A 15,765-nucleotide genomic window follows, 5' to 3' on the forward strand; every position below is an offset into this window, starting at 1 on the left:
ATGTCCTTGTTTTGATTTCTTAGCAAATGGGAGTGAATGGAATTCCTAAGTGGGCGGGGCTACAACATATCCGTTCCAAGTAGTACCGTTTGTGAGCTCCGGCAACAGATGGCGACGGTGGCTGGGAGGACATTCAGCACAAATCTGACGGGGTGGAGGCACTAATGGAGGAGTATGGACCAGCCACTAGATATGGTTGTCTTATAACGAACCGGGACAAGGCCTTATCAACCTGACCTCATTGGGAAATTCTAGCCTACAGTCTAGGATTTTCCCATTTTTTACCTACGGATTCTCCTGAAGGCCGCAGAAGCCTCGGACTAGATTTGGCAACACACCGATCCGACTACAAGAAGACATCTGTGGGATTGTTTGGAAAGTCTCAAGAAACGTATTTGCCAGAATTTCTCGAATTTAAGTCTAGACATTTTTATATTCTTGAGTTCGTTGTGTTTACTCGGTAGTAAACATTAGAATTAATGTGGAGTAGAAAAAAGTTAAAGAGACAAGCTAAGTACTTAGCTTGCTACGATGCTAGTTAGCTGCTTAGCAGCGAAACTCTAGCATTTTGAATGAATGAATGGATAGACAACCCCCGGCATTTGTGTAAAAACTGCTTGTTGTTACAACAACACATCGAATATAACTGATTTTCAACAAGAGGGTGAGCCTGTTTGGCTGACTCTTGTTTGACTGCTAACTGTTACATACCCACAAATGGACAGGAATGCGGCTCCTGGGAGGAGGTGGACAGCGGCGATTTAGCATTAGTGTTGTGCTAATACTGAGTATAGCCTGGTAATGTTAATGAGGCTGGGGGAAGCTAACTTTAGCTAGCTACAAATTTTTGCACTACTTTGACTTGGCTGCAACAGTGTGAAGCTTACACCTGCTTTGGAATGGGGAATACGGTGTCATGCTGCGTCTCACCCGAGTCCAGCCCTAAGCTACCGTCGCGACAACCGGCAGAGCGGCTGGAGGAGTTCCAGACCAGCACCGAAGTGAGCGATGATAACACCGTGCCCTACCTGCAGCATATAAGCGACAGAGAGGTCCCTGATGGTATGTCTAAACCTGTGATGATAACAAACTTCAACCTGTCTTTTCATTTATTGTATTCGAGCCCATGGCGCATCACGCCCATATTGTTTGTTTATCGGGTGGTTCATCATAATCCAGTTACTGCCATGGTAAAGAACCTCCTCCTTATGACTCCTTAGCACTCAAATTAGTCAAGAAGATAACATCCGTAAACACAGAGTTCGTTATATCAGTGTAAGGGACCCCACCACTAGAGATCTACCGATAGTAGGGCTGGGCGATATGACCAAAATCCTTTATCACGATATATGATTTTTCATATCTCGATAACGATATATATCACAATATAGTATGTTTTCTGGTCATTTAACAAATAATTAGTCTATATGAAATAACCACATAGTAAAGCCTATTTCTGGATAATCCTGTGTTAGTGAAATACTTCACAAATAAAAAGTACTGAGTTTCCGAGTCCTTTTCTGCACGTTAACGTCCATGCTAATAAAGAACCCCTCCCTCTATGGTTCGCCCCACGTTCACTCCCATGTGCAAGGATTAGAGCGTAGAGCATTGGCGTAAAAAAATGCCGTAAAGCACTTAAGCCACTGGTTTTGTGACATCACGATACATGTTGTCATATTGTCCAGCCCTACCGAGTACTGTTCGATACCTACTCAAGCCATATCGCACGAAAGAGAGTGCAGTTGTACAGAATATTATGCGGTCATACACACAAGGCTGCAGGCCAAGTGCCATGGATAATCTCTGTGTGTTGATATTCAGTACAACATCACAACCTCAGATGTGAGACTGCTTTTATACAACTGTTCTACAAGCAGTATGTAGTTATAAAAGTAACAAGCAACAATACTATTTTGATATGTCTTTATTTGGTGCCGCCAACACAACTTGGTCAAATTCCTAATATATACAGAGAATGAATGCATTTTGTTTTCTCATTTCACAGTCAAAGATGTTGGTTGACGCATCTCTCACTTGTGTCTGCTTTAGAGAGATGGAAAAACACTCATTGTAATTGTGAAGCGGAAACCACTGCTGATGATTCTGTTAAGAACGTGGAAAGATGATCGATAAAAGAATCAGAACGACTCTACCCTCCACCACTAACAGGATCTATCTTCAATATAACATGATAAAACAACTTGATGAAATATTATCTTTCACTGCTGCAGGGAATTACACAGACGGAGACCCTGTTGCCAAGTTGCCAGACGTGTTTATTGCCTCCCATCCTGCTGCCAGCAGGGCTTGATGATGTTGAGGATGATGATGGCATTCTTGGCACTCTTAAATTGGGCACTGCATCGTTTTGATCACACTGGTGTCACATTACCAAGTCAGACATAAACAATGAAAACAAACCCTTTATCTCCTTGGCACCACATTAAACACTCAGATGTTAACCAATTAAAATAAGCCCTTCTTTATTATTTTTAATTATTTTCCCAGTTTTATTTCCATGTCCTGCTTGTGAGCAGGGTGGGGAAGAAATAAATTATAAATAGAGAGAGAGATCATGCCTAATCCAGGAGAACATTATTTTTATACAGGCTTATGTACCTGTGAATAAACTGCATTTTGTATTGTGTTACACTGTGACCTGAGTAATTAACATTTACAAATAGACAAAGTCTTAACCAAACCCCCCCTTAAAGTTTTTTTGCTCATGCTGTGATCTCCTGCCGTGCTACAGGCCCCTGATCAGAAAGGCATCTCAGATATTTCTCTGTGATCAAGACCAAAGCTCAGTTCTGTACTATCCGTCCAAGTGTCGCCACTCCTCATTGGCTCCCAGACGAGCACAGTCGGTGTTCATTCCATTCATGTTGTTGTGGCCAGTCGGTAGCATATGTGCGCAGTTTTGGTGAGACCAGCTGTTTGCAGGGTGAGGGTCAGAATCAGTCCAGCAGTCCTTCCTACATTCCTTGTGTCTCTTCTTGCTGTCCTCACTTCACAAATGCAGCCATCGCCTAATCCCCCGTCCTTTATGTAACGTGCTGTCTGCACGGATTTAGATAAAGAAGAACACAATTTGAGCTTGTGTTTAAACCAGTGCTGTCGTTGTGTATGTGTTACTGGAACTAACAGTCCTATCTAAAGACTATCTTCATGTCCACAAGTAGTTACAATCCTACAATAAAAGGTCTGTAAAATGAATTAATCAAACTGTAGGGCCTTCTGTATAAGGCTTTGTATGGGCAAGAATATTGTGATTTGATGTATCATGATGCATGACTTATCATTCAATATATTGTGATACTGAAAGCCACACATGCGTTCAGCCACACGCTAGGTTTTGACCTTGTCTTTATTATTAAAGGAGCAATTCACCCCTGGAGAAAGCCACAGTCAAAGCTGGTGTTCTCTGTAATCAATAGAAGTAAAATTGGCGCCATAGCTGTGGAGAAAGTTGTACAAACAGCTTGTGGTTTCACCCATTCTACATTCCTACAACACCCAGGGTGCATTGCACCCCTCACTCTAACGCTGGAGTGAAATACTACCATTCAAATCTTCAGGTCTGCAGTCTACATTTAAAACCTGACGATTTTGAACGAGACATGACATCGGAGACGGGCGTCATAGATTGAGGAAGTGTAGTTTAGCGAGCTCCCTGTCCTCCGCAAGATGACGCCTTACACGCAGTCTGGCGGAGGTTTTCCAGAGCCCATTGGCACATAGCGTCCTCCTAAGGCACAGAGCGAAACTGCATTTTTTTTGTACCACAATGGCATTAGCTCCCCATAAAAGCATGATCTGACTGAGGTTAAATATCTGCGAACTGGCCCTTTAACAATCAACAACTTAACTGTTGTTTATGTTTCGACTGTTTTGTGTCAAGTCTCTAATATCCTCTCTGGTGATGCTCAATTCTAAACAGCAGCCACCTTCACTTCCTGTGTATCTGAAGGGCTGTTTGTTGTGAGATTCATAAATCCCAAAACACACTGCACAGACAACAATTTACAAAATTACACCCTTTGCTCCCATCAGTGTGTTTGAATAATGTGTCTGCTAATGGCTTCCTGTTTTCTCCCTTTGGCGTCATCACTACCAGAGAGCGAGAGCTTAGCCGCAAACAAAGTGCCTTTGTTGGCAGATTGTCTTAATAAACGGCTTGCGTACGCTTTTTGTGTTCTCAGAGCTGGCCTTGGAGTCTAATCCGTCGGACCACGCCCGAGCAAGTACCATCTTTCTTAGCAAGTCCCAGACAGACGGTGAGCAATCCTGACATGACACGCACAGACAGCAGTGATTCATATTAACCGTTTTCCCTAAGAGCACACACACATTCAAATACTGAAACAGATAGTTGTTTTAATATCAGTGCAGTTGTCTGAGTGGTTTAAGTTGCTGTGTAAATATGTTCATACCAAGACTATTAACTAAAACACTTCAGGTGTAATACTGCGTTTGATTATGAGCTATAACAAGATTAATTCATTGCAATATGTAGTAAAGCTGTTCTCTGCTGTCTTTTTTTCCTTTACAGTACGAGACAAGAGGAAAAGCAACCACATAAATCATATCAGTCATGTAAGTGTCAAAATTGTAGTGCTTATGTATTGTGTTTTTACTCACCTAAAGGAGGATATACACAGTAGCATGACAGGTTTTTAATGTAACTAATTTATGCATCTTTTGTGTTTGAATTTATACATTTTTAAAGTAACAAAATGTTGTACCAAATCCAGAGTGTCAAACATCTATTCACTGTTAGTTCACTACTTTTTTGCTGCAAGTGTGGAGAAACATTTAAAACAACGGTAGAGCCTAGACGACTAAAGCTCTGCATTAAAACTCAAAGATAGATTTTTTTAAGCAGTTCAAAATACCCAGTAACCAAATAGAAACAAAGGTAAACCAGAAAATCTAAAACTGATGATGTTTGTAGCGGCTGAGCCTAAAACTTAAAGCCACTGAGGGGCTGCATAGACAGGCTAAAACTATTCGGCGCGCTGGCTACTGCACGACTATAACTTGTATACCAGCTTCCGGATTCGCTTCTTCTTTGGATGCGTTCTTTATTTCTCACCGTTTAAATTATGTTCAATAACGTGCAAGAATCCATTGCCAGTGCATATAAAGTCCATTCAGCTGTGTCACCACACAACAAACAAACGTGACGGAGCCCGGAGCGGTCGAAAAACTGTGTGCTCTTCCGTCTAGCAACACCTGACAGAAAGTTCCCACCTATATAAAAAAGTACACCGATCACCATGAGGACACCTACTGGCCCAATTTGGTACCTTACACACCTGCACATAGAAATGGCTCGTACAATGTTATTTGGCTATTTTGCCAAAGAGATCGCAAAATTTATCATGTATCACAACAACCGTGAAATTCGCTCTATAAGACGCAATTTTAATACTTTTTTTCATCTAAAAAGTGGGCCGTGTCCTTTATACCGGTGCGACATATACCTGTCTAAAATGCAGAAGGAGGTATGTTATTGTTTTGCGGTATTTTACCCAGACGATGGCGCTATAATCTAGCTAACGCTTCATCACGGACATGCACCGTCATGACTGCCAGTGCAGTTCACGTAGGCTGCTACGCAAACTCGACATGGCAAAGAGAGATGGTAGGCTATAGTTTGTGTGTGTTTAGAATGTGCTTCAAATAAAATATTGTGTTGAAATAACTTGTAGACACGTTTTATTAATAAATAGCTATAGAAAACCTTTATTACCTCTGGGATACCCTCAAAACAGTCTTATATTTTTATGGTATATGTACAACAGCCGTGTACAGCTCATCAACAGCCCTTTGTGCTATTTTCAAGCACTTTTTCCTGTCGAGCACAATAATGATGATCGCCCAATTATTTCTAATCCTGCCTCCAAACTCTGATCGGCTCAGACTTAAGTCTGAAAAGCAGCTGTCAATGTGCATAACAGCAGACTGATTAAGATTTCAGTAAAATTCTGAGACTTGGGCAACGATTAGAAACCTGTCTAAGAAATGCATCAGTTAGGACTACATCCTGTCTCGTGACGAGTTCACGTTGTTGATGGCGTGTGTCTTCACTGTCTCAGGTATCTCCTGGTCCGCTGTCGAAGAAATACAGCTCCTGTTCCACAATCTTCATCGACGACAACACGGTCAGCCAGCCAAACCTCAAAAGCACAATCAAATGGTGAGAACGTCACACACACACACACACACACACACACAAACGTACAATGCACTGTTGTCCAAAAAGTCATTAATTTCACACGAGAAAATCCCGTTGCATCACAGCGCGGTAATCCTGGAGTAAGACTGAATGGATGCGTGACTGAAACAGCTTTAGCACCGTCCTCTGTAATGACATTATTTCACTGAATCTGGACGCATTTCATCTGGATTATGACGGTGTTTTTTAGATGGAGATCCCCCCCAGCTGAATGTGTGCTAACGTTTTGTGTTCGGAGGCTGACTGACACACATACGAGGCACACGATTCTCACATTAATGAGGCTATAAAACACAATAAACTAATATCACTGTTTGTCTTTTCCCTCATTTCTCTCTTTCCTCAGTGTCACATTAGCAATATACTACCACATCAAAAACAGGTAGGTGCACATGTTTTATTTGATGCTAAAGGTGCAATTGTTGGCAGGTTATTCTGATGTTACTGTGTGTGTGTGTGTGTGCTACATTAACAAATGTATTATGTGTGCTTTAGGGACTCCGACAAGTCACTGGACATCTTTGATGAGAAGTTGCACCCCTTATCAGTAAGTTTGCTTTCTGAGGTTTTCTCACAAGACAACACACTACGTTTACATGCAGAAAATATCATGTAAGGGCAATTTTATATACTCACCTGTTTAAATGGCTATAGAAATTAATATCCCACTTACATTCCAGTTAGGCCCATCCTTTCACTGACTTGACTTTTGGTTTGTTAACTGTGTGCAGAGCTAGCCGAACATAGGCTGCGTCCGTACTTCTCAGTGCCGATTTGTGGCTCATGTCTGATTGTTTGGGGATCACTGTATCTATTTTAGAATGTGACCCAGGTAAGATATCAACGTGAACAGAAAATGGTTTAATAAAGACCAGGTGCAAACAACAGTAACAAAAGGCGTTGCATCGGCTGACATTCGTTTTCAGTAAAACATGGACGGCTCTCGGGCATTGAGACTTTCTCCATCAGAGACGGACAAGAGAATTTCACGTGTTCGGCTGCGGTATGAGCCTTCTAGTTTTGATTGGATCGAGGCATCTCCCCTGCTGTGCGTCAATGTCCTCCATGGTCAAGCGGAAAAACACAAGTCTTCTTCTTCTTTTAGAATCACTCCTGGAAATGCGTATCACCAAGGCAACGTGGACCAATTACAATTTGAGTGTTCAAATACAGGTCGCGTGCAGGTTGCATGTTTTGGATTCCCCTAGTGCCACATGTTCAAGTAGCTCAGTTCCGAATTTAAAAAATACGACATCATTCAACTTTTTGCTGTTCACACTGATTTGAAAAAAATCTGATCTGTGTCACAAAAAAAATGTGAATTTGGACATTTTTATCTGCAGTATGAACACAGCCAAAGGCCAGACTTGCAACCTGTGAGGCAACCCGAATTCCCTGATCCTCCTTGACCCTCATCCCGGCTTAAACCTTGTGCCAATGTCCGATAAGCTGTCTGGTACAATAGGTGCCCCTTGAGTTCTCAACATGTGGATAAATGTACCAAATGGTGGTGAAGTTATTTTTTCAGTTGTGCAGACTTAGAATGGATATGATTCACTAATATAAAAAAAGAACACTGTTCATTCTCATCCTCTCGTTGTTTTTATTATAAATGGTTTCCACTCAGTCATAGACGGGTGATAATGAGGTTTAACTGGTGTCTCATTCCAGCGTGAAGTTGTTTTACTGCTGACCCTCGTAGCTCTGGTTTTGGAGGGCCACTCCAGCCTGTAGTAGAGAGAGGAGGGTCAAGAGGAACATTTGGTACAACACTGATATGAGGTTTGATGAGATTACAAGTGCTGGTTGTAAAAGAATGACTCAGATTTAACAAACGCTTCTACTAAATGTCTGCTTACAACAGGATTGCTTTTTGGCCTTGTATTTTGAATTACAATTCCAACCAGGTTTTTTCTCTCTGTGTTTACAACCACTCATAGATTTAACTCCCTGACCAAACAATGTCTTTTCCACTATCAGTTTAATATGCAGAAAGATGAAGGAATTAAATCAGACAAGCAATTTGCGGCCTGTTCCCTTTAACGTTTTTTCCATCAAGATAAATCCAGAACATTTCAGCATCCTTGCTCACCTCAGACTTTGCGCGTTTGTCTCTTACAGAGAGAGCCAGTGCCGGACGAGTACTCCCGCGTAGACCCAGAACACAAACTGATCTACCGCTTCGTCAGAACACTCTTCAGTGCCGCACAGCTCACTGCAGAATGTGCCATCGTCACTCTAGTAAGTCCGACTCTTTGTGATGCTTCTGTACACACACACAATTCTGTTAACACCAATTTATTGTTTTAATACTTATATGATCCTTTACACTCCAGTACATTCAATATTCTGGTTATTGTGGCAACGCTAGATAAAGGTAGAGTATGTAGTTAGTACAGAAGTTCATGTTGTTGGATGCTGTTGTATTACTATAAACTGGCCACCAGGGGGCAGCAAACCACTGCAAACTCTGTCGTCCCAAATGACAGTTAGTCGGTGAGGAGCTCACACAGACTCGTGTTTAGGCGTGTTTCCTTTAATAAAAACACAGTTTAACAACAGTAGAGACAATATTAGTAAAGCAGTGTTTAGATGAGTATTTCTGGTGCGTCACATGAGCCATAATCCATTAGTAACCCAACTGTTGTTTCTTGTTTATTATGAGAGAACTGTTCAGGATTCAGCTGCCCAAACCTTCACCATTAAATTTAAATTCTTCTTCCTCAAGGTATACTTGGAGCGCCTGCTGACCTACGCTGAGCTGGATATCTGCCCCGCTAACTGGAAGCGCATCGTCCTGGGAGCCATCCTGCTGGCTTCCAAAGTCTGGGATGACCAAGCTGTGTGGAACGTAGACTACTGCCAGATCCTCAAAGACATCACTGTGGAGGACATGTGAGTTTGTTTTTACACAAAAACCGAAAAAACCGTCACTTAGCTTATCAAATGTTACCACATAGAGCAGACTATAGCTTTAAATTCAGGATGTGTTTACCATCCGCTACCTTCGAAGGATCTCCCATGAATAATCTGGCTCATGGAGTCAGAACAAGAGTGATTCAAACACCTCTCTGGATGGACATCTTTCAGAAGTAGTGAACTTACCAGATCAGGAAATCTGAGTCCTGTATCACCTGTAGAAGATATCAATGACCAAAATGTCAGGTGGGAAAATATGCCAAATAAATGAATAATAAAAAAATTAGTAATGGCGTATTGAATAGGCTATTGTGTTAATTAAAAGACGTGTTTCCAAAAGAACTTCAATATAAACTTATGCAGCCTCTGCCTCCACTGTTAAAACCACGAGAGATGGAGAGACGGAGACGGCACAGAGCGACCCGTCATTTGCATCTTGGTACTCGGCGACATGCAGCGCCGATGATGACAGCGCTGCGTGGTTATGGCGGGTTGAAATTCCACTCCGTCTGTAAAACTATCATCTGAGATTTTTTGGGAATTGTAAAGATTGCAGAGCACAATTCCCGTGTCGAGTGTGGCCGCACAGAGTGGACTCTCGCTCCGGAACCGGAAAAAAACGGCCTCACTGAGGAAAAAGGTTAATAACTTGGAAGTCGTCCCAATGGGCTTTATGGCTTAAACTTTGCAAAAGCAGCGGACTAGTTCTGTTGAAGCCCCGCCGAGAACTGAGCTACAGAGCAACTTCACAAGCGCGAATTTGGACCGACGAGGCGATTATTTTCCCCTTTTTTTAGACATATTTTGGCTTCTTCATGTAGCTTATTTTAAGTTTAAAGTTAATGACATGCAAAGATACACATTTAGGATGACGTCTAATGTGTTGATTAATGTCGAATTAATGAATTCATCTGGCATATATTGCTATTCAAAGCATATGTCCAGTAGTTTTTCTATATGGCCTGAATATTAACCGCCAAATTGGCAGTCGAGAAAAAAGTCTAAACTCTGGTTCTGTTCTGACTAGATGTTTTTGGGCTCACTCACTCTGAAACCTATTCCAACACCCGACCTCTGATTACAAAGTATTGGACGGCCAGAAGGACTGCATGTTCTGGGTTCACAGCGTGAAAACATTGGCTTCAGGTTGAGTTCAGAGAGACCCTTAAGAACGGCTCAAAGGAAGGCCTGCTGAACTTCAGGGCCCCTTTCTCTTGAGATGTTTTTGTCTTGTGTGCACTGTCCCATTCTTGTATCACCAAGATTTATGTCTGTGTTCTTTGCAACCGTTTCTTTAGCAACAATTGCATCTGTAAGTGTTGCTAATGGTATTAGCAGCAAAGCCACAGTCAACCTTAGAATCTGTGCAGCCCCTGGTTTATGTACATTAAGATCCATGAATTAATTTGGTCTCATCTTTAATGTTAAAATCAGGCTCCAATTTGTGTCACTTATAAGTTATTCTTTAGATCACGCATGTAGCCGGACTCTGGCACTACATGCTGCCTCTAATAAACGAAATGCAACAACAAAGATGCACTTAAAGCGGACAGAAGAAGGGAAGTGCTCCGATAGATGGAGGCTGAGGCATCTCTGCTGTGGCGCTGGCCGATGAAGAGGCCACGGGCTGCACTTGAAGCACCCAGGCTTTATTTCCTACAATTGCTTTTCCTGTGTTTGTGTGTGTGTGTGTGTGTAAAAGAGGTTGGGTGCGTTCACTGCCTGCCTGCATGCTTGTTCTCTGTCCATGAGCCCCCCCATCTCTCTCTCTCTCTCCCTCCCTCTCTCTCTTTCCTCTCATATGTGTCTGACCTCCACTCTCTCTGCTCTGATTTCATTGCTGCCATTGAAGTGTCTTTGTGAGCCGGGTCGGGTCTGGATGGAGGGATGGAGGGAGGAAGGGTAGAGAGGGAAACAGAGAGGCAGACAGAGAGAGAGAAATGCAGGGGAGGGTCTCAAGTGCTCTCAGGGCTTCTACATAATGGCCCCCGGCTCTCGCCCACTCCATTAGTTGCCCCGGGAGACCAGACATCACACACACACACACTCAGGCTCACTCTCACCACCTTTGCTGACCAACAAAGCATCCTAGATGCTGTCTCCTTGGCGACCACCTCCCTTAGCTGTGATGATGATGAGGAGGAAGGATGATGGAGGTTGTAGTCTGGAGAAGATGAACTGTGATATTGATACCCGTCTGATTACCTGCAGGAGTGTGTGCGTATGTGAGAAAGAGACGGGTCTGAGTGGGAGAGATTTCATTCCACCTCCTGTAAGAACTTATTTAATCTTTAGCGAAAACCCCAAAGAAAGAACAGAGTTTTCTTCTTCTTTTAAAGCAAATCAAAAGAAGACAATTTGCCTCCGTGTTTAATGAATAGACGTTTTTGTACGACACAAATCAATGTAGGAGGTTGTAACAGGCTCTCTCTCTGAACTTCTACTTTATTAAGTTCCATCAGCATCTCTTTGGATTTGTATAATCCCTTTTGGTTTTATTATCTTTGTTTTGTTTTAATCCAGGATTCTGCTAATTTGCGTGCATATATATACACCATTAAGAAATGTATTTACAGATAAGGATGTGGTTTTAATGTCTGGAAAAAAATCACAAGTTAGTGACGTGTTTTCCATCACCCAGCAGTGGTTGGTCTGCCAGAGAGGGTAGGCGGAGCTAAGCGGCTGCTTTTCCGGTCTCTGCAAGTGTTGCGAGTAAACAGTAATCTACTATGGCTGAACAAACAAAGAAAAGATGGATGACTACAGATACAACTTCAACAAGAAGTGAAAATCCAAAGAAAAAGAAACAAACTCGATGCTCAGATGAAGCAAACAGTCTGAAAAGGAAAGCGACCGTCAGCCAGGAAAATCAAGAGTTACAACCGGAGCCAACCGTGGACGTCACACATGCAGCACTGTCTGGATATCTGGGAAGTGTGCTCCCGCATATGTGCCGCCAAAGAGAACGAAACTGAGATCTTCAAGATTTTAAGTGAGTCAGTTACTCAGCCAATGTGATGCCTAAAAAACATAACGGGTTTTATCCAGAGTTATTGCACATGGAAAGCCAAAACAGGTTCTAAGCCAACCAAGGCAAGTTGAGCAGTACGATGCAGAGGAATGAGGGATTTGGCAATCCACCGCATTAGAAGATGACCTTACATGACTTTTATTTTCTCCTTGAGATTCTACGACTTGTATGTCTTTTGATTTGCAGTGTTGCACTCAAGTGTAGTTTACCACGGTACCGAGCGACCTTCTAGTGTCGAAACATGGAGTAAGATGGTTTTGGTTAGCTTGAATAACCCTCAGGTGTCTTTCCTTCCACCAGGAATGAGATGGAGCGCCACTTCCTGGAACTTTTGCAGTTTAATATCAACGTGCCAGCCAGTGTCTATGCCAAGTACTACTTTGATCTGAGGCAGTTGGCTGACGACAACAACCTCAGTTTCCCTCTGGAGCCTCTCAACAACCAGCGTGCCCAGAAACTGGAGGTGAGTTTGCTTCCTCAGACATGGACCGGCGATCATTTTGTTTTGCTGTCTTGGGAAAACAGGCGGTCAAATAAACAGTTTATTTAAGCATCTGTTTTTATAAATTCAATGTTTGTATTGATTATCTATTTATCGTTTCCATAAGATCATTTAATTAACTTTGTCCATCGTTTTCATTCAGGCCATTTCTAGACTGTGTGAGGACAAGTACAAGGACCTGAGTCGAGCCGCCATGAGACGATCCTTCAGCGCAGACAACCTGATAGGTATACGACACTCCAACGCTGTGCTGTCATAGGTCAGACCGCTGCCCTCTGAAGGCCCAGCTCACCCACAGCCAGCCCCGGACAAACATAGCCGCCCCCACAGGGGTTTAAAAAAAAAACAGTCACATGAGGCAGGATTCAGCCTTCTGATGCTACTTACTGTATGAGATGACCAAACGGTAACTTGCATTACGGCTGTAGAGCTGGGTGATTGACAAATTTAACTTGAAATACCTAAAACTTCACCACACAACTATTGTTTTCACCCACCTTTTATTTATTTCTTACTTGTCCCTTTTTTCCAGGCGAACGTTTAGTAGGAATTCTCTACTGCAGTAATCTCTGTCGGGTAGTCTTTGGATTATTATGAAAATGTAATTTCTGCTAAGTTATCTGAATGATACCATGAAGGATGAGGTCTGTCTTATTCTATATTTTAGTCTAACACCAAATCCAATGAAAAGACCAAAACCAACAACGTGTTTGTCCGTCTCTCTGTAGTCTCTGACCTCTGCCCTGCCTGTGGCACTCAGCCTAAAGGCCACTGGTTTGTACTAAATTCAGATTAAATGTGGGCCACAAACATTTACCGTAAAGTCCAGAATATAAGTCACACCAAACTATAAGTTTTTGGGGGTGTCTCCCAGAAGGGGGAAAAAAGTAGCTATTAATAATGTAGCTATTTTTTAATAAAAACATGGACACAAGTTCAACACTATTTCAATTTGAAACGCATTCAAATCATACAGAAATTATAGCCGACCATCTGTTTTCACCATGTCCAGTTTGCAATGCTGCTAGCTACCGGAGTTGTAGTTGAGCTCACACAATAAAATACCTCTCTGCAATTTAAACTGGTATATTGGCCGCACCGGCATAAAGGACGCAACCTACTTTTAGATGGGGGCAAAAAAAGTATTAAAAGTGCGTCTTATACACCGAATATTACGGTAATTTGATTTGTAAATAGGCCCAGGTATTCTCTAACGGTTGCACCTCCAAACAGGAGGAAACACTGCATCTTTTGGGAACTATTTTTATGGTCCTAGAGAGTATTAACGGCAGCAGCACAGTGTCTGTCCGACTGACTCAAATGTAGCAGTGTTCACTAAAGGAACATGTCACCCAGTGTGACAGTCAGGCTCGTTTTTGGACAACAATAGAGCTTTCTATCCCAGAGGAATAAGATACTTGAGCAGTATCACATGAGAGGGAGGGATGTACTGATATCATCGCGGCTGTGATTCGGTCATAGGCACGAGTTCCGCAGGCAGAAACTGGACTATTGTTGCCAAGCAACCCAAACATTCTGCTGCACTCTGTGTTCCACAGATCAGCTACTTTGTATCATGTACATTTATCTGTATGTTTAAATTTAACCAGTGAAAAAAGAGTCATTTAGAACAACTGGCTGAGGCGGAGTGATACACACAGTGAAAAGTCCCAGTGATGATGTTCTCTATATCGGCACTCATGGAATGCCTCTTGTCCAATCAGATTACTTGGTTGATGTATAAAACAGAATTAATTGATTTCATTGTTGGTTTTGGTCTTTTCATTGGACTTTTTGGCGACAAGAAAATACAGAATATCACCAGACATCCTTTTAGAAGGCACGTCACATATAATGTAAAAGTTGTTCTTTGTAAATTAGAAGGAATACCAAAAGTTTCTTCTGAGTGGGGGTGTCACGATTCTCCAAATCCATCCAATTGGCTTTGAAGATATTTTGATTTAAGTTAAACATTTTGTTTCCCAGATGTTTCTTGTTGTGGTATCGATGGTACCCACATGTAGCACAGCCTGCAAACTGTAGATGTTTGTGTAACTCGGTCACAGGGAAGGCAGGATGTTTATCTTCAGACGTGATGGAGTCAGCGAGAACTAAAGAAATAATCTCGCCTCCGATTTTGAAGATTTAAAAAAACACTTCTTTTCAATCTATTATTGATTAATAATTAAAATCGTGACACCTCTACTGACGAGAGAGTAAAAGACTTGTTTACTGGTGATCCCAACAGTGTTGGATTATATTTCAGTAAATTATCTACATGTTTAATTTGTATGGAGCATGTCCGAAATCAAGTATTGAACTGTACTGTAAGTAATCCACAGAAGTCGGCTCTTCAGTCAGAGTGTTTCTGGAAATCCGGAGTGCCAATCTGGGGTCAGTTTCACTTTTCAGATGCACATCAGGTGGTCAAAAAAGAGCGACTTAGTCTGGATGAGTTTTGCTGCTGAGTGGCTCTATTATAGTTGTGTTGCCATAGTGACAAAATGAAGTTTGGGCCTCAGTATTTTCCCGCTAAAATCCTGCCATCCTGACCTCAAAGCGCCCTTCATCAGATTACCAAATCCGTGCTAGTCCCAGCCCCCCGACCGGAGCGTCTCGAACAAACTACATAGATACCGAGGGGGAGAAAGGACTGACGGATACTCCCCTCCTTTTTGCTTACTATGTAGGCTACTAGCTGTGAAATTTGTCTTGTTTTTAATTGAAAAAAACATTTGCAGATGGAGTATTTTAAATAAACACTAATCATGTAACAAAGATATGTTGTGGTGATTGTGTTGTTTGCATCATCTCTTTGACCTTTTTACTGTGATCGATGAGGGTCGAGTTTTGGGTGTTAGACGAGCTGAACTGATTTATCAAGGAGAGACGACCTCCAATGACAAGATCAATATATGAATTTACTCATGAAATGTACAGAATGTAATTTTGTTTTTACTTCATGAGCCTCTCAACTGAAACATTAACAAAAGACGTACTTTGATAACCCTGCGAAGTATCCCGGGGTCATGGGGGTTGTCCTAGTTAGTCAAGCTCTCTCCATCTGGA

General features: G+C 42.1%; 1 protein-coding gene across 1 annotated transcript; it reads left to right on the top strand.

Annotated features, from left to right (window-relative positions):
• Positions 1 to 113: 113 nt before the first annotated feature.
• On the top strand, positions 114 to 15,463 carry ccnyl1 (cyclin Y-like 1). The gene is made up of 10 exons (XM_069662887.1): positions 114 to 1,062; positions 4,206 to 4,280; positions 4,556 to 4,599; positions 6,105 to 6,205; positions 6,591 to 6,626; positions 6,740 to 6,791; positions 8,366 to 8,485; positions 8,973 to 9,139; positions 12,495 to 12,657; positions 12,839 to 15,463. Exons 1-10 carry the CDS (start codon positions 900 to 902, stop codon positions 12,953 to 12,955), a joined length of 1,038 nt encoding a protein of 345 aa, XP_069518988.1. The 5' UTR covers positions 114 to 899; the 3' UTR covers positions 12,956 to 15,463.
• Positions 15,464 to 15,765: the final 302 nt, after the last annotated feature.

The sequence above is a fragment of the Semicossyphus pulcher genome, unplaced genomic scaffold, assembly GCF_022749685.1.
Source record: "Semicossyphus pulcher isolate SPU_LCO1_2020_fin unplaced genomic scaffold, fSemPul1.0.p SCAF_15, whole genome shotgun sequence".
Taxonomy (NCBI): Eukaryota; Metazoa; Chordata; class Actinopteri; order Labriformes; family Labridae; genus Semicossyphus; species Semicossyphus pulcher.

Coding starts and splice junctions, on each gene's coding strand:
- ccnyl1 (XM_069662887.1), top strand. CDS start 900: ATGGGGAATACGGTGTCATGCTGCGTCTCACCCGAGTCCAGCCCTAAG. Junction 4,281..4,555: donor TAGCAAGTCCCAGACAGACG/GTGAGCAATCCT, acceptor TTTCCTTTACAG/TACGAGACAAGAGGAAAAGC. Junction 6,627..6,739: donor TACTACCACATCAAAAACAG/GTAGGTGCACAT, acceptor TGTGTGCTTTAG/GGACTCCGACAAGTCACTGG.